Below are 19,468 nucleotides of genomic sequence, written 5' to 3' on the forward strand. Positions count from 1 at the left end.
TTTCCTCAGAGCTGATGACTTCATGCACAGGTAAATCACAAGCAGAGAGAAGATCTGAATCCCCATCTCCTACCTCCCAGGTGAGAGCCTTAATCACCATGCAGAGAGCCATGCTCGCTCTCTCTCTCTCTCTCTCTCTCTCTCTGGCCCAATAAATATTTAAGAATTGATACAAGTGGAACAGCTTCGGTAGGAGAGATTGGGAGCCACCTACCCTGGGCTAGCCTACAGCCTGGTGATTAGGATGTTCACCTGGCAGGGATGTGATGTGAGTTCAAGTCCCTGATCCAGAGTGGGGACTCAAACCTGGGTCTCATATCCTAGGCAAGTGCCCTAACCACTGGGCTAAAGGTTATAAGGGCGGAGAAAGGGGAACACATCCTTTTTCTGAAGCTGACCTTAAAATAACATTTTTTCCCAACCAAAACTAATTGGATCAAATTCACCAATAGTTTCAGGTTGGCTGAAACTGCATTTTTTGAATAAATTTGTTTGAAAAACTTAGCCCATCTCTATTCAGGTGTCCTAGGAGTGGGGAAAATACAGGCCATAAAATTAGTGTTTAGAAAACACACACTGGGCCTGATTCTCCATTGCTTTGCACTTTGGTCATTTACTACTGTGCAATGCGGGTGACAAATGTCACCTAATGGAATCATTCTGACACCTGCTTTGTATTTTGTCTAGATATAAATGACTGCATGGAGGGCAAGGGAGTGGGGAACCAGGCCATCGCTTTGAGACCAAATAGAATTACTCTGTTGCCATTTATTGCTGCTAACCCTGTATTGTGTCCTCTCTCATTGAAGTACATCCGGTTATCCTACGACACAGACTCTGAAATGCTCTATGATCTGATGACTCAACACTGGCACCTGAAAAATCCCAACCTTGTCATCTCAGTCACAGGGGGAGCAAAAAACTTTGCCCTAAAGCCACGGATGCGCAAGATATTCAGCAGGCTGATCTACATTGCCCAGTCCAAAGGTAAAAGGGGTATCTGGGCTGCCTTGAAGCTACTAGTTTTTATGTTTTCCGCCATTGGGCTAGCCTGGTATCTCTTGGTTTGTCAGTATAGTGGATAAACTGTGATGTTAGACACTAATATAGGGAAAGGAAAATAGATTATCAGGGAATATGGATCAAGACACAAATCCTGGTCCCACTGAAGTCCATGAGAGTCTTTTAGTTAAATGAATGTGGGCTTAATTTGGCGAAAAAACTAGGCATATATCTTGGGACAAGTCTATCTTTTCTGATGCCACTTTGAGTGTTCCCATGCCTTTTACAATCATTTATGCAATTAATACCTGTGAATTCAGTTGTAGCCATTGGCACATAGAGCAGGATAATAGAAATCATAATAATTTGTATTAAAAAACCTGGGCTAAGTTTTTTTTACTACAAATTCACATCTAGTGTAACCCCTTTTTGAAGTCAGAATTGTTCAAGCAAGTGAAGAACTTGGTTCAGCGAGTGCAGTTGTGATTTAGCTGAAGTGAGAGGTGAATATTTCAGTCAGCTGGTATATTAGCCTTCTGCCAAATAAGTCTGGCGGAGAAGAAGAAGCTGTGAATACTCAGCAGAGAGGCAGAGCTTTCTATTAGTTGTTGCCTGTTTAGTCCACTTCAGACAAGTATGGCCTAATGACCTGGGAACTGGGTGGAGAGCCATTCTTGGCTTTGACAAGGGTGTCCTTTGTAGCTTTGGGTAAATCTCCTAACATCTCTTCTTCCTGTATCATATGGAAATTAACATATCTCCTGTGATCTAGTGAGGATAAATGTGTTGGCTTAGTGTCTTGAAGGTAAACAACCCCGAGGGCCAAAATCCCCACTGCCTTGCCCTTTTGTGTTGTCACTTGCATTGGTGCGCAGTACTACCATATCAGCTTCTTGCATCCACGTAACACAGGCCTTCATGACTACACGAGATGCAGGGCAGAGGAGAATTGGGGATGACACACGCACATATTTACAAAGAGAAAACAATTTTTGTGCACAGTGGTAGGTCTGTGGCTAAATTTCATTTGGTACCTACCATCTGCAGGGGCCTGGATTTTCACAGGAGGCACTCACTATGGACTGATGAAATACATTGGAGAGGTGGTGAGAGACAACACCATCAGTAGGAGCTCAGAGGAGAACGTGGTGGCTATCGGCATAGCAGCCTGGGGCATGATTTCCAACCGGGATAGTTTGATCAGAAGCAGTGATACTGAGGTGAGGAACATGTAGTGCTGTCAATGGGGTCATGGGAAGCCAGTGAAAACCCTGCAAAACTGAGTTATATTCTGACTAAACGCAGTCTACTCTCGGTAAATGCCTCACTGCTCTCCATCCACACCATTATCTGCATGGAGCCTGATGCCGTTGGCCTGTGGCTGATTTGGATGTGAGGTCCTATTAGAAACTCTTCCTGCTACAGAACTTGTGCTGCACTGTGTTGTAAAATAGTCATTGCCTATTAAAGATAATGGTTAAACAACAAATGAGATGTATGGCACTCACAAATTGTGCATTGGATTTTGGAAAAGATGTGCCACTTAGACTCAGCCAGGTGGATTCAAAAAAGGAGAAGGGGGCAATATAGTCTCTCATCCAGCTGAGCTGCACTTCCGCACAGGAACAAGGTGGGTGGTCCAAAAGTGTCTTTGTTCACGTTTGTGTTGTCCCATTTCTGGTGCTGGCCATGTGCCTGGGTAAGCTAGGCTGCTCTAACTCATTCGTCTGCTAGTGATCTTAAGAGGTTATTCCAGCAGCCACTGGTTACTGTGGCATAAGAATATAAAGTTGTGGCAGCATTAGAGGCTGGGGGAATGCAAAGAGGCACTCAGTAGTGCTTGGATTGAACTGGGGTATCTACCAGAAATATCTGTAATGCAACAGTATTATTGCATATGTCGGTAAAAGGCAGAAATTTCAACTGAAGAGGAGGAGGAACAAACCAGCTTGTCTTATCCTACGTCCACTCTGCTAGATTTCTTAGAGCATAACAGCAAAATAGCAGACAAAGGAGACAATAGATTGTTTGGGTTTTTTTTGAAAACCCATTGACAAAAACCCTCACTAAGTAGCATTAAGTCTTGGGGTGAGGGGTAAAGGTTGGTCATAAATTAGAAAGTGGTTAAAACAGAGGAGAAATGAATTGTTAATTTTCAACATGGCCTAGCAGGATTCAAAAATCACTAGACATCTATATGAGTGATGAGAACATCCACAGTTCCGTTATATAAAATGAAATTATAGGAGGTGTAAACCCTCACTCTCCTGGGCACAAACCCATCACATGGGGGGAAGGAAAGAATGTCTTCCATGGACAGGTTATTCCATAACTGAGTTATGAGTGCTCTTGCAACTTTCTCTGAAGCAGCTGGTGCTGGCCATGGGCTCGATGGACCTTTGGTCTGACTTGGTCTGGAAATTTTTATGCTGCTAAAATCTGGAAAATAAGAGAACAATAGTCATGCCCACTGACCTTCTGTGACCCCATTTCAAGTACTGCATGCACCATGCCCTTCTGATCTCAATGGAAACCCTCTGCTGATGTTTCTAGGGGTACTATTCAGCCCACTACATAATGGATGACGTTAAGAGAGACCCATTGTATTGCCTGGACAATAACCACACCCACCTATTGCTGGTCGATAACGGCACCCATGGACATCCAGCAATAGAGGCTAAGCTACGGACACAGTTAGAAAAATACATTTCGGAACGTGTTATCCCAGGTTGGTGCAGTTCTCTAACTTCAGATCATTCTGCTCAGGTGCTACAGGGCTTGATGCTACAGAACATACTGTGGGAGGAAACAAGTTTTCTCATGTTGCCATGCTATGGATGACAAGTGTTTTTGCTCATGTGCCTAATAACAAAGAAGGCTTCTGACGGTATACCGTCAATGTGACCCATGGTGATTTGTGCGTATTTCAAGGAGAACATGCTTCTTAAAGGTACAAATAAGAAGAGCTTACATACTCATGCAATAATCTATCTGAGGTTCACCACAGAGCACAATTTACTGGGTAAGGTGGGTTTCAAGTACTATATGGGATAAACATTCCTTTCAGTTCAGGAATCAAAGCAATTTCACTTGCTGTGTCAGAGGAGATCACCTGATGGGCCCAGGTTGCTTTCCATTCTTACTATCTGTGTGTTGGGAATTCATCCCTTTTGACAGATGCTGGTGTGATGGGGGAAGGGTTGCCTGAGGAATCTGGGATTTGCCCTTGTGTCACACCTCTGGACTCAACTAGCTGTATGTTTTAGGCCGACTGTTGCTTCTTGTTTATTATGATGTTTATGGTCTTTATTGTGTGGTACTTTGTACAGCACATGGCACGGTGGAAACCATGACTGGGGCTCCTAGCCACTATGTTAAAATAAATAATAATAACTGATGCTGATTATTAGCCACTACATGAATCATTTTGTAATAAATAAAATCAGTATTATACATTAGTGTTATTAAGTTTATATTCACTCAGGCAATAAAACTGCACAAACATATCACATGGCTTTAATTTCAATAAATATGCTGTTTGTTATCAACTAGTGTTTCACATATGAAACTCCTATTACATTAAACCCTTTAGATGTAATTGTAGGTGCTATATTTTGATTTTCTAATGATTAAATTTTACATTCATGTTAATGGTCCTTCAGCCTAACTTCTCGATTAATTTATTCCTTTAATAATTACTAATGTATAAATCTACCTACCATGATCCTATGTGTGTGTGCGGGTATATATTTTTGTGTATAGATAGTACAAACACAGGATTGCGGTAGGTAGATTTAGAAAAGAATCTCAGACTTTGACATAGGCCTAAACAGTCTGACACTCCCAATTTCCGGTCGGGATTGTAATCTGAGCTAACATACGAATGTTTCAGGTATCCCCCACTCTATACCAGAGTAATTCAAAACCTTGAACTCAAGCAGTCCCAAACCTGTGTGTGTGAAAATTGTAGATCTAAATTTACAGCTCAAACCCTACCTATCGTAAAAGCACAATTGTGCCTCTGTGCACAGCCCTGACCAAGGAGCGAACTGACCTGACTCATGAGTAGTGTTGGGCCTCTGAAGTACAATTCCTTCTCTGCTCCTGTTGGGTTCTAGGCAATATACCTGAATTCTAAAGGGTCAGAAACCAACATGCAAATAAGCTCCCCCGCCATCAAAATCATGTCATTTTTTTTAAGCACTGTACATTGGTAATACTAATTACTTAAGACTTTAGCCTTGCTTTGTTACTTCTGGGAAGACTCCATCTCAGTGTTGATGTCTGACACTAGATTAGGCAAAATGGGTTAGTGAGAATAACTAAAGGTCATGTAACAATGGAGTAGATGACTTTTAAAAGAGTTTGGTTAAACCAGCTGAAAGCCAGGAATACGAGTATTTGTGTTTAAAATATTATCAAAGCTAAATCCAATAAACCACTGCATAAGTGGTTATTGTGAAGTATAAAAATTGTTCAAATACATCAACACTGCAAAGTGAGACCCTCTCCCTTTTCTTTGGTGTATTTCAGATTCTAATTATGGTGGGAAGATTCCAATTGTGTGTTTCACCCAAGGAGGAGGGAAAGAAACTTTGAAGGTAAGTCTGAAAATAAGACAGAAAAAATTAAGTGTGTCTTGTCTCAATTTTAACTGTATTCTAGGTGAGGCTGGTAGCAAAGTATTAAGGTTGCCTGACACTTCCAGTTATTAGACCCTATTTTCAATTGTGTTTAACTTTTCCAAGTTTGGGCTGAAATTTTCCATGCCACATGTCTGCCTCAGGCTGAAATGTTTTAGGAAGTTTCAGCCAACATGGATAAGCTGTTTCTGAGAAAGAGGCTGAAGAAAAAACCAGACCAAACTCTGGTGACCTTTAATTTGAGAATCTGTACTGCCCTATGCTTCGGAGCAGGGACTTGTGTTAGATGTGCCTTTTGCTGTTCCTGTGAATATCCACTGAAATTTGAAAAATCTTAGTTCACACATTATCAGTAGAGACTGTCTAGAGTTTAACAGCAAAATTCTGTGAAGATTCTATCTGCACTGAGCATACTCCATCTCAATCCGATTCAGGACATTCCCTGCAATTGCAGCTCTGGGCTATACCAATTGTCACAATTCAGAGCAGTTGCATCTGTATTTCCCCATCATGGTCCACAAGGGCACCCACTCTATGCCCCTCAGCAGTCACCTCTCTTGGGCGGAGATGCAGGTCTCTCTCTCTCGACTGGGTTTTTTTCAGGCTGCACAGTTCCCTGCCTCTGCTGTGATATTCCCAGCAACCCAGACTGCTTGATCAGGCCAACGTCAGCACTTGGCTTTCCCTCCAGAGCCTATGAACAGCTGTAATGGCCAGCAGTTAACAAGTTACCACACAGCTCTTTCTAAGCAAACAGGGTTATTCTTAAGGTGAAAGCATTACAGAGAAAACATATGAAAAACAATAAAAGAACCTACACATGTGTTAATACGTTTACTAGAGATCAACCCCTCTCCCCCCACCCCTAACCTCCGCCAGGGCTGTGGTGGGAGTCAGTCCTTGAACACCTCACCAAGGGGTTCTTCTGTGGTTACTAGTTCAGCTCAGGACTAGTACCCCTATAATAACTTAGTCTTTCCTGTATACAGCTTGGCTTTTGATTTTGAACAGGTTATCAGTAGAGTGTGGATCTCTTCTCAGGCATAACTTCAAAAGGCTGGGAATTTGCATAACTGGAGATGGGGAAGTGCATGCAAATTTCCCCTAGAGATTTTCCAGGCAAACCACTTGACAGATTATCTGAAATCCCATTCTTATCTGACACGCTCAGTACAGTCCTTTGAAGTTCATCACACTTCCCAGGTGTAACAAGGTGCTGCAGGGCTATCTTGGCTCTTGCCCCGTTGGGCTGATAAAGTCACACGGAGACCCTGGATTCAGTAACCACTGGGGCAGTTTATTTACAGGTTGTGCTCCCACCACCTTTACCCTCTGTGGGGGAGCTACCTCCCTGCTTCCAATCCCTGCCTTTTCCCTTTCTGCCTGCTCACCCCTGGCTTCCTTCCCCTGAGGCTTTTATACAGCCCCAACCTAATTAGGCAGCAGCTGTCCCTGCTTCCCCAGTTTGGGCCAGGTGGTCTCACCAAGTCCAATTTACCTCCCTTAACTGGAGCTGGAGTGACACAGGGCTGGCTCCACAGTTCCTGCTCAGCACCCTGCCACACCTGGGTTCACATCACATCTCTCCCAGCATACGATCCCAGTCCACAATAGTACATTACCTTTGCATTTAATACAATGGACTCCAAAGATATTGAAAGTTAATACAATAAGGTTTCCAAGGATATTGGAAGAAATTGCCATATCTGTGTAACCAATGTGTCTCAGAGGCTCACCAATTATAGGGCATTGTGGGTAGTGCTATGCAGTGCCAGGAGGGGATACCGAGGCTACAGGTTTGCATGGGAAAATCTGGTACAATATTGTGGCTCTTCTGTGATTCATGTGGTGGAAATCTGTGCTGAAGGTTCAAGGTTCAAAGCCTGCTGGTGACAGGGGGAATTGCCACAGTCACACATAATAGAATTGATCCTAGTGCCTTAAAATGTGTGAATCTATAACCTCATGTCTGGGGCTGCATGAATGGCATGGACCATCTATAATGAGCTGGATTCTGTTCCAGAGAAGCTATCTAGGCTGATGAATTGAGTTATTGACACTCTTGTCAGGTGAGCTGTAACCCAAACTTTTCAAGATGTGTTTATAAAATACAATAAATCATAGAATCATAGAATCATAGAATATCAGGGTTGGAAGGGACCCCAGAAGGTCATCTAGTCCAACCCCCTGCTCGAAGCAGGACCAATTCCCAGTTAAATCATCCCAGCCAGGGCTTTGTCAAGCCTGACCTTAAAAACCTCTAAGGAAGGAGATTCTACCACCTCCCTAGGTAACGCATTCCAGTGTTTCACCACCCTCTTAGTGAAAAAGTTTTTCCTAATATCCAATCTAAACCTCCCCCACTGCAACTTGAGACCATTACTCCTCGTTCTGTCATCTGCTACCATTGAGAACAGTCTAGAGCCATCCTCTTTGGAACCCCCTTTCAGGTAGTTGAAAGCAGCTATCAAATCCCCCCTCATTCTTCTCTTCTGCAGGCTAAACAATCCCAGCTCCCTCAGCCTCTCCTCATAACTCATGTGTTCCAGTCCCCTAATCATTTTTGTTGCCCTTTGCTGGACTCTCTCCAATTTATCCACATCCTTCTTGAAGTGTGGGGCCCAAAACTGGACACAGTACTCCAGATGAGGCCTCACCAATGTTGAATAGAGGGGAACGATCACGTCCCTCGATCTGCTCGCTATGCCCCTACTTATACATCCCAAAATGCCATTGGCCTTCTTGGCAACAAGGGCACACTGCTGACTCATATCCAGCTTCTCGTCCAGTACAAATAATCCAGTACAAATAATCAAAGCTGATTAGTACTTGTCTCATCAGAAGAGGATTAGAAATGATTATCAATCTTGTTGCTGCCAACACTCACGGAGATAGATGACTTTAATATATAAATGTATCATGCCAATTAAACTTATGTTATACTGATGATCACAGTCCCATCAAAATCAATACTAAAATTCATCTGTATAATTTCTTCACCAATGTTAATTAATCAATTTGTCAATGCCACACACAGACTGTGAAATATTAAAGTATGTCCCCAGAGTCACTGATTGAATGATGTTCTAATATGCCTGCATTAAGTAGGCTTTACCCACAGGTATTTGCATCTGGTAGCATTAATTAACATAGATTTTTAATTGTTTCAATACACTCAATCTTAATTTTAATAGTTAAAATTGTTCTTTGTTTCTAAAGCAATATCCATTCATTTAACATCACAAATCAAATATTTTTAAGATCAACTTCAGGTTGTTTTAGGTGCCAAGTTTTAGGCACCCAAGTTAATAATTTTGGCCATGACTCCATCACTTATGTCCTTATGCATCATATAGAACCATTACTCAAGCAAACAGAATGAGTTCTACATTGTACTGAGTTTAAGGTTTAGTATTCTTAACAAAATATAAGTAGCCTAAGTTTTTCCTTGGATATTAGGAAAAACTTTTTCACTAGGAGGGTGGTGAAACACTGGAATGCGTTACCTAGGGAGGTGGTGGAATCTCCTTCCTTAGATATTTTTAAGGTCAGGCTTGACAAAGCCCTGGCTGGGATGATTTAGTTGGGGATTGGTCCTGCTTTGAGCAGGGGGTTGGACTAGATGACCTCCTGAGGTCCCTTCCAACTCTGATATTCTATGATTCTATGATACTGTAAATATTAATCCGAAACCCAAGTAACTAGTGCATAAGGCATTCAAACTTAAAATCAGATGGACGGTTCTTGAAGTGTTTAATAACTTTGAAGAATAACTGGCTCATAATCCAGACAAGGGTCTGTGACAGTCTGACCAATTACTTGTCAGTGACACTGGAATCATAGAATCAATCATAGAATCATAGAATATCAGGGTTGGAAGGGACCCCAGAAGGTCATCTAGTCCAACCCCCTGCCCGAAGCAGGACCAATTCCCAGTTAAATCATCCCAGCCAGGGCTTTGTCAAGCCTGACCTTAAAAACCTCTAAGGAAGGAGGTTACCACCTCCCTAGGTAACGCATTCCAGTGTTTCACCACCCTCTTAGTGAAAAAGTTTTTCCTAATATCCAATCTAAACCTCCCCCACAGCAACTTGAGACCATTACTCCTCGTTCTGTCATCTGCTACCATTGAGAACAGTCTAGAGCCATCCTCTTTGGAACCCCCTTTCAGTAGTTGAAAGCAGCTATCAAATCCCCCCTCATTCTTCTCTTCTGCAGGCTAAACAATCCCAGCTCCCTCAGCCTCTCCTCATAAGTCATGTGTTCTAGACCCCTAATCATTTTTGTTGCCCTTCGCTGGACTCTCTCCAATTTATCCACATCCTTCTTGTAGTGTGGAGCCCAAAACTGGACACAGTACTCCAGATGAGGCCTCACCAATGTCGAATAGAGGGGAATGATCACGTCCCTCGATCTGCTCGCTATGCCCCTACTTATACATCCCAAAATGCCATTGGCCTTCTTGGCAACAAGGGCACACTGCTGACTCATATCCAGCTTCTCATCCACTGTCACCCCTAGGTCCTTTTCCGCAGAACTGCTGCCTAGCCATTCGGTCCCTAGTCTGTAGCTGTGCATTGGGTTCTTCCGTCCTAAGTGCAGGACCCTGCACTTATCCTTATTGAACCTCATCAGATTTCTTTTGGCCCAATCCTCCAATTTGTCTAGGTCCTTCTGTATCCTATCCCTCCCCTCCAGCGTATCTACCACTCCTCCCAGTTTAGTATCATCCGCAAATTTGCTGAGAGTGCAATCCACACCATCCTCCAGATCTTTTATGAAGATATTGAATAAAACCGGCCCCAGGACCGACCCTTGGGGCACTCCACTTGATACCGGCTGCCAACTAGACATGGAGCCATTGATCACTACCCGTTGAGCCCGACAATCTAGCCAGCTTTCTACCCACCTTATAGTGCATTCCAGCCCATACTTCCTTAACTTGCTGACAAGAATACTGTGGGAGACTGTGTCAAAAGCTTTGCTAAAGTCAAGAAACAATACATCCACTGCTTTCCCTTCATCCACAGAACCAGTAATCTCATCATAAAAGGCGATTAGATTAGTCAGGCATGACCTTCCCTTGGTGAATCCATGCTGGCTGTTCCTGATCACTTTCCTCTCATGCAAGTGCTTCAGGATTGATTCTTTGAGGACCTGCTCCATGATTTTTCCAGGGACTGAGGTGAGGCTGACTGGCCTGTAGTTCCCAGGATCCTCCTTCTTCCCTTTTTTAAAGATTGGCACTACATTAGCCTTTTTCCAGTCATCCGGGACTTCCCCGGTTCGCCACGAGTTTTCAAAGATAATGGCCAATGGCTCTGCAATCACAGCCACCAATTCCTTCAGCACTCTCGGATGCAACTCGTCCAGCCCCATGGACTTGTGCACGTCCAGCTTTTCTAAATATTGTTCAGATGTTTATGTCTCAGTTGTTACAGCTCATGGCTGGAGTGATCATCTCCAGAAGCAGATAAAACTTTGTTTTAGTCCAAGAAGGTATAGCAGTAGTTTCCAACCTGTCAACTTCTCCTGCTAAAAGAGACCCCAACTGAATAGTCATGCTTGATAGGTCTTACTGATGTCAGCAATTGGCAGAATCTGAGAGGGGGCCATACACAAGGCTTGTGTGTTTCTTTTCTGATTGTTGGCTTCAGTTTAAGCAGAATAGAAGTGGAAATCTTTCAGGCTCCTTCCTTATTTTAACGTTCGCTATGCCCCACACAGGAAAAGATCCTTGGTCCAACTGGCATGGAAAGCAAGCTGCTTATGTCATATATCCATTGTCCAATTGGAAGGCATACTATGTGCTTGTGTTTGACTGCTCAAGAGTAGTTTTTGTTCAATAAATCTGCCTTTTCCCCCAAGTATTTTCAGATCATTAGTGTACGTTCTCTCTGCTCTGTGGTCACGTGCCTTTATTTCTCCTGTCTCATTAACATTCAGTAAGAATGGGGTTCCACTGGATAAACTTCTGTTGCTAATGGCAAACTAAATTAAAGCCACCTGCTGAGTATTAACTAATAGACCTGTATATGCTCTTTACGACATAGGGCTGACATGTCCTCATTCTAATGTCTGGTTAAATAAAAGGGTAATTTTTCTAACTCAATTGAGCAACTATCTGAGTAAATAGTGATATTTACTGAGTAAATAGTGATATTTATCTTCTGTGATATTTAACAAAAATTATTAGGTGCATTGTGTGCAATTAATAAAAATACAATCTTAATAATATAACCTGATATTTACAGTAATCCTGTGTGGATGTAAGGGTCTGGTTCCCACACCTTCAGCAAATAGACCAGAGCCCGCTATGCTACTGGTGCTTCTCTTGAACAAGAGTGATACCCATAAAGCTGGCAAGGAGAACTTTCAGGTCATTTCTCAGGAGGCAGCGTTGTCCAATCTTGGAAATGCCTTCTCTTTTGTGCAATTTCCTCCTTCTTTTCCTGCTTTCTTTATTTACTCTGACATTCGCCCCACTATGCTTTTTGTCCCTGAGCACCCATGCAACTCTCCATGGCCCTCTGCTCTTATTGAATTAGAGCAGGGGTTCTCAAACTGGGGGTTGGGACCCCTCAGGGGGTTGCGAGTTTATTACATGCAGGGGGGCGGGGGAGTTGCAAGCTGTCAGCCTCCACCCCAAACTCTGCTTTGCATCCAGCATTTATAATGGTGTTAAATATATAAAAAAGTGTTTTTAATTTATAAGGGGGGTTGCACTCATAGGCTTGCTGTGTGAAAGTTTGAGAACCACTGAATTAGAGGCCATTGAAAAGAACTGGCATTGTAATGTCCCTCGCTGGTAATAGTGAAAATATTGGCTGGAGGTGGGGAATTCTTCAGTGCCTACAGAATAGAGCCACACAAGCCATACTAAAAATTGTTCACTTGGTTACTGAACAGTAGACTCCAAATAGCCTGCACCTTTATTAATGACTGTTATCTCTCTTCCTCTCTGCTGTATTTTCCTAGGCTATCAATGTTGCCATCAAGAGTAAAATTCCCTGCATAGCAGTGGAGGGCTCAGGCCAGATTGCTGATGTAATAGCGAGCTTAGTGGAGGCAGAAGGCACTTTAGCCTCTTCCTCTGTCAAGGAGAGGCTGCTCCGATACCTGCCTCACACTGTTTCGAGACTCACGGAAGAGGAGACTGAAAGCTGGATCAGATGGGTAGGTGCTTTGCCATAGTGTTGATGAGACAGAAAGGAGCGGGGTGTGACGGTGCACTCCACATGCTGTATGGAAGCAGGCTTATGAATGTGGTGTAACTGGAATATGCTTCATGCAAAAGGTCTCTTGTAAGGTATCATAACAAAGGTTATAAACTACTGAATATGTTCCTCCTATCTGTATGCGTGTATCATTCTTGTATCTGAAGCTAGAAATATGAAGTATAACTCTGAGGTCCTATTGTAATTATGCAAAGTGTGGGCCATTAATGGTGATTTAGAGTCTTGATGGCTCCCATTGACTTGGACAATTGGTTGTACATGGTTTATTTACCTGCCAGCCTTCCTGTGTACATGGGCCAACCCAGGAAGAATGGAGACTAGGGGTCCTACAGTGACATGGGACCATGTCACCAGGTAATGAAACCCATCTTAAATCTGGTACTTTTCCATTTAGAAGGAGGGGTGGGGACCCAGAGAGACAAAAGATTCCTGCCTTGTGCCACAGCCATAAAAGTGGGTGGAGCAGGACAAAGGGGGCTGCCAGTCATGAGAAAACCCCTGCTTACCAGCTGAGATGTCTGCTGGAACTAACAAGGACTCTACCAGGGGAAAGGATTGGGCCCATACTGGAAGGAGTCTAGTATGTGAAAGAAGCTTATTGGAACCTCTTTGAGGGTGAGATATTCCCTGTAATCAGTTTCGTAATGTATTCGGCTTAGACTTGCGTGTTTTGTTTTATTTTGCTTTGTGACTTACTTTGTTCTGGCTGTTATTACTTGAAACCACTTAAATCCTACTTTTTATACTTAATAAAATCACTTTTTGATTAATACCTGTGGGAGAAAACAGCTGTGCATATCTCTCTATCAGTGATATAGAGGGCGAACAATTTACAAATTTACCCTGTATAAGCTTTATACACAGTAAAACGGATTTATTTGGAGTTCAGACTCCCAGAAAGGCTGAACACTGAGCTGGGAAAGTCCCTGTTAACTGAGAAGCCCCTGGGCTGAGTGAATCTCAGTTTCAGTGAACTGCAGAGAGGTATGTCCCAACCTGTTGGTCTGTGCTGGAGCTGACTGGAGAGTCTAACTCAGCAAGACAGGAGTGGAGAGGCACCTGTACTGGCAGGAGGGTTGTTCTCAGTGGTATTCCAGATCATCGAGTGACAGTCTCGAGGGGAGTCTCTGTGACCGAACCTGTCACAAGGGGGACCAGTGGGGAAAGGGCTACAGTTAAGCACTAAAGTATTTTAAACATTTAAAGAGCTTTCCTATAACAAATACGAAAACACTTTCTCTCACAGTGCACATTTAGCCTGTGCAACTCCTTGCCACAAGATACCTTTGAGGCCAAGGGCTTAGCAGGGGTTTTAAAAAGATGGGATGTTTACCTGGATAACAAGAACACCAAGGGTTACTATAATGAGGATTAAAATGTAAAATACCAAGGTGCTTAAAGAAGGATGTAAACCCCCATGCTTCAGGGCTCAAGCCAAATTCTAATCAATGGATGTGAGGAAGAAACTTCAACTAAGGGCAGGTTATCCCATAACTACTTACTACATGATTCCTTACACCTTCATCTAAAGTGTCAGCTACTAGCTGCTTTTCTTGGTAGGATACTGGACTAAAGGAACCACTAATAGGCTAACTGATAGGTCTAAAAATGTAACTGTACACAGGGAATCGTCATCAAGCGGGTTTGTTTCCAGTACAGTTCCACAGGGATTGGTTCTTGGCCCTGCGCTATTTAAAATTTTTATTAACGACATGGTGGAAAACATAACATCATCACTGATAAAGTTTACAGATGACACAAATTGGGGGAATGAAAATGAACTGGACAGGTCAGTGGTTCAGAGTGACCTGGATTGCTTGGTGAACTGGGCACAAGCAAGCAATCATGTTTTAACACAGCTAAATGTAAATATAGAGATCTAGAAACAAAGAATGTAGGCCATCCTTAGACGATAGGAGACTCTATCCTGGGAAGCAGTGAGATTTGGGAGAGGGGTGGATAATCAGCTGAACATGTACTCCCAATATGATGCTATGATCCTGGGATGTATCAAGATGGGAATCTTGAGTAGAAGCAGAGAGGTTATTTTACTTCTTGTATTTGGCACTAGTGTGACCGTTCCTGGAATCCTGTGTCCAGTTCTGGTGCCCACAATTCAAGAAGGATGTTGTTAAATTGAAGAAGATTCAGAGAAGAGACACGGGAATGATTAAAGGATGAGAAAACAGCCTTATAGTGATAGACTCAAAGAGCTCAATCTGTTTAGTTTAACAAAGTGAAGGTTAAGGGGTGACTCAGTCACAGTCTAGAAGTACCTATATGGGGAACAAACATTTAACAGTGGGTTCTCCAATCTAGCAGAGAAAGGAATTTGAAGCTGGACAAATTCAGACTGGAAATAAGGCATGCATTTTTAACAATGAGAATAATTAACCATCAGAACAACTTACCAAGGGCCATGGTGGATTCTCCATCACTGACCACTTTTAAATCAGGATTAGATTTTTTTTCTGAAAGTTCTGCTCTAGGAATGATTGTGGGGCAGGTCTCTGGCCTGTATTATACAGGAGGTCAGACTAGATGATCACAATGGTTCCTTCTGGCCTTGGAACCTTTGATCTGATGAGCAGGGCAGCTCCTATGTAAGCTTTGTAAAGAAGAAAAATGCTGGGGTCTGGGTTGACTGACACAACCATTCACTAAACAAGCATTATAACTACTGAATGTCTCCGAGCTGACACAGTATCATTCTGTTCTTTTTCCATAGTTTTCTTATGGCAACAAGCTTACTATGTTAAATGTATAACATTGCTCAAGTTTCTTCACTTATTTCCCCCTCCTTTCAGGCTTAACAATGCCATGGACAAGTTCCCCCTTCCCCTTCTAGACTGGGCTGAAGCTAGCAATACTAAGTTTGTACGCACACTGGCCACTCTTTCATCACAGCAGTACACCACAGACATCTCCTGCAGTGACGTATAAGCTCACTACTACTGTACACTGGGTGCAGATAAAAAATTAACGTTGTCTTTTCCCAGCAGATTTGCTTTTCCCTTACTACTTTAACACAAGAGAGAGGCCTCAGGACACTAGACATCACTATGGGTGGTTTACGTGGCTTATGCCTTCCTGCCATGATGCCTGAAAGTGCTGTGTCTGCAGTGCTGCCAGCTTGGAGATGTTGGCATGCTCAGGATAAAAATCTGATTCCCTTGCCACCTAACCAGCAGGCTGAGCTGTTTCAGCTGTGTTTCTACCCTTTTTAATAGTGGTAGGAAAAACTGAGTTGATGAAAGCCTTAATGTTTAGTTATTTTTAGAAATGCAGTGCATAATAGCACTCACTCAAGGACCCATTATCATGTGGTAATTGGCTTTCTCAATTTCTTTTCCCAGTGCTTCATCCTAGGGTCTCCTTATCTTTCATTTGGTCAATTATTTTATGGCTGTGATCATCTCTGGGGGAATGATTGCTCATTAGAACATCTGTTAAAATTCCTAATGTTAAGTTTATGGAAAATGTGCCATTACTTTCTGTACTCTTTTTGATTATTTTTTTCTTCTTAGCTTCATTTTCATCATGATTTTATTTTATTTTTTTTAATGAATGTCCTTTAACATAATCTTTACAAATCTAGGTGTCAGAGTCAAGCAACCAAACTTCTCCATTGAACTCTTGCAATGACTACTGTGTATCATTTGTGCCCTTCTCTGTGCCCTTCTGGGAATGCCATGATGGGGGGAATAAATCTCTCTATCTAGACTACAGCACAAGGTGGTTGTTCTGCATGGCTTATGCATATCACAAGATGATGGAGCAAACCAACTGCCCGTCTTGTGCAGTATCGTCTTTGAAACATCATATATTGGTTGCTATTAAAGGAAGGTTTAAACCTTTTATAATGCACCAAATTATGCAATACCATCCCAGAGATGGCAGAGGTAGGTATTTATTCTTGAACCCAGCTCATGGCTATGCTGAGAAGTGAAACAACTGATAGGCTGCTGGATTCTTAATAGCTGGAGTGAAATTACAGTCTTTTAACAGTGATGTGGTATCCACCCCACAGGTCAGAAACAAAACTGCACCGTTGGCCTAAAACCAAACATGAAGCTTACTTCATATATCTAAAAAGCATGATCCATGATTCAAAACTCTCAAATAGAACTGAACATTGGGGTTGCCTGAAAGTTCAATCTAGATATGGATCTTTATTTCACATCTGGCCCTGTATATTTATAGTTGGATGAACCAAAGCCTGGAATCCAAACTGAATTGGAAGACATTTGCAATCAAGTTCTGGATCCGCGTTTTGTGGTTTTGGTTCATTTCTACTTTATTTCACATGACTCTGCTTCTCTTGGTTCATTCAGAGGCTGAAAGTGTAAACACAAATTCCTTACAGTCTCTCAGATTTCTAACTTGCCAGAAAGAAGGAAATTTCATAAAGTGTGTTGCTATGAGAACATAAGCTCTGTTTTTAGACTAGGCAAAGTGGCCAGAATAAACTTTTCCTTAACATATAAACTTCTAGATGTTTGGGAATTGGCACGACCACGGTATCTGAGATTTATTCCTTGTTAGTTTTTAATTTAGTGAGAATTGCCTAATTGGTCATCATTTTCTGTGTTGGGGGCGGGGGCGGAAGGGAATGACAAGAAATTGCCACACGTTAAAGGATCATTAATCTTACTGTTTTTAATTTGTACTACTGTGAGTTTATTAGAACTTAATCACTGGAATTCTCATTTTATAGTTTGTTTTAACTATGTTTAGGGAGAGGACTTATGATAAACAGCTCTGTGAATAATACTGTATGATGGGACATTCCCCAAAGGGACATGACCAGATAAACCACAAAGTACTGAGAGAGCTTTAGCATTGTACTGTTCTTTTTTTGTAGATCAAAGAAATCCTGGAAAACCCTCATCTGCTAACTGTTATTAAAATAGAAGAAGCTGGAGATGAAATCGTGAGCAATGCCATTTCGTTTGCTCTGTATAAAGGTGAGCACTGAGCTCTCGCCCATTGGCTTTCAATTCATTTTGCTCTTAGGTACAAGGATGGCCCCATGGCTAGGGCACTAGCCTAGGAAGCTGGCTATTTGGGTTCAATTCCCTGGACAAGTCTGTCTCCCCATCCTGTCATGATTCTTATCTGCTGGACCATCTCCGTGGAGGGTGGAATTTTCAAAGGCACCTAAAGGAAGTCCCAGTTTGGACTGCCATTGATGTTAATGGGAGTTAAATTCATGGGGAGATGGCAAGTGCACCCTGCATATGAGAAACAAGCACTGAGAACAGGAGACTGAGAGTCAGGCCCTCTTGCCCCATCCTACATTGGTACCCTCTCCTGGCAGTTGTATGGCTGTAGAAGAAGAGAATGTGGTTCCATACTCTTACTGAAGCAAGTCAAAGTATTGGAGTAACTCAGGACTGGTAATTCCAGTGTGGAGAGGGAAGCCCACTGCAAATACTAAGCAATTAGACCCTCTAAAATGTTGACTTTGACGTAATATGGAGTATTTTCTACAGATTAGGAAATGGCTGAAAACCAATACAAAAGGGGTTTCTCCAATTATACTGTAGTAGATGGATTACTCAGCAACTTGTGGTGTAAAACTCACAATAAAAAGGCTTGAGAGCACTGGGTGAGAGAGAACTTTGATTGACAGTCAGCAATGAGGTGATGGCCAATTAATAGTTCATCTCACTAATGCTACCTGATCCTTCTTACTTGCAAATTCCATTTAATCACTGCAGTGAGATGTGCCGGGGCCAGATTCTCCTCACAGTCCCACTAGTGTATAAGTTAAATTCTATTGATTTTACACCTGTGAATGGAGAATGGGGCCCCATATCGAGTTTCCCCCCATGCTTCCTGCTACCAGTCCCATCAGGGTGGCTCTGGAAAGGTTTTGACTCCACTGAGCGGACTGTGGTCACTCACTGCTTAGTAGCAACCAGAGAGGGGAACCAGAGATATTAACTCATCTGGTAGGTCGGTGCCCCAAGGTATGGTTGCTCCCCTTCTCCCTTCCTACTTCCCCTCCCAAACTCTGGGCAGCTCTTTCTGCATGGAGCACCCATGGAGGAATTTGCTTGGGTTACTGGGTGAGGGACTGTGCCAGAGAGGCAGCACTCCCCCATTACATGTGGGCAGGCAGGGGACACATTCTGGGATGCAGTCCAGATCAGTGAGAGGTTGTGTCGCTGCCTGCCCTGTAACTCTTAAATGCCCTGCTGCTATTGTTCAGAGCCCAGATACCAACAGCCAGCAGACAAGCATGCAGTTCCCTGAGCGTGTGTCTGCCTGCAGTGCAGCCCTGGTTCAGTACTGATCCCAGCAGCCTGCCTACAACGGCCCCTCCCTGGTCTCCACTAGCCCCGGTTACAACTTTGTGACCCCCAATACACTCCTGGCCCCGAATTTCCCCAAAACCATCTGCCCTGAAATGTTCCCTCTCCTAAAACACTCGGAGTACTGAGGTCCATTGCTGCTCTCAAGAGACAAAAGCACAGCAGCTTGTTGCTTTACTTGGAGCTAATTGTCACTTCAGGTCAAACATAGTCCTGGGTTGATTTAAAATAACAACAAAACAAGTTTATTTAATCAAAAAAGGGG

General features: G+C 42.8%; 1 protein-coding gene across 1 annotated transcript in view; it reads left to right on the plus strand.

Moving 5' to 3' along the window:
• Window positions 1-19,468, plus strand: part of TRPM8 (transient receptor potential cation channel subfamily M member 8) — a 129,947-nt gene that overhangs the window by 52,356 nt on the left and 58,123 nt on the right. The window contains exons 5-10 of the mRNA XM_084643494.1: window positions 810-987; window positions 2,050-2,222; window positions 3,556-3,730; window positions 5,536-5,603; window positions 12,624-12,821; window positions 17,748-17,850. Coding sequence (XP_084499620.1) covers window positions 810-987; window positions 2,050-2,222; window positions 3,556-3,730; window positions 5,536-5,603; window positions 12,624-12,821; window positions 17,748-17,850 — 895 coding nt within the window. The remainder of the gene's footprint in view (window positions 1-809; window positions 988-2,049; window positions 2,223-3,555; window positions 3,731-5,535; window positions 5,604-12,623; window positions 12,822-17,747; window positions 17,851-19,468) is intronic.

The sequence above is a fragment of the Lepidochelys olivacea genome (assembly GCF_965140295.1).
Source record: "Lepidochelys olivacea isolate rLepOli2 genome assembly, chromosome: 11".
NCBI classification, from domain to species: domain Eukaryota; kingdom Metazoa; phylum Chordata; order Testudines; family Cheloniidae; genus Lepidochelys; species Lepidochelys olivacea.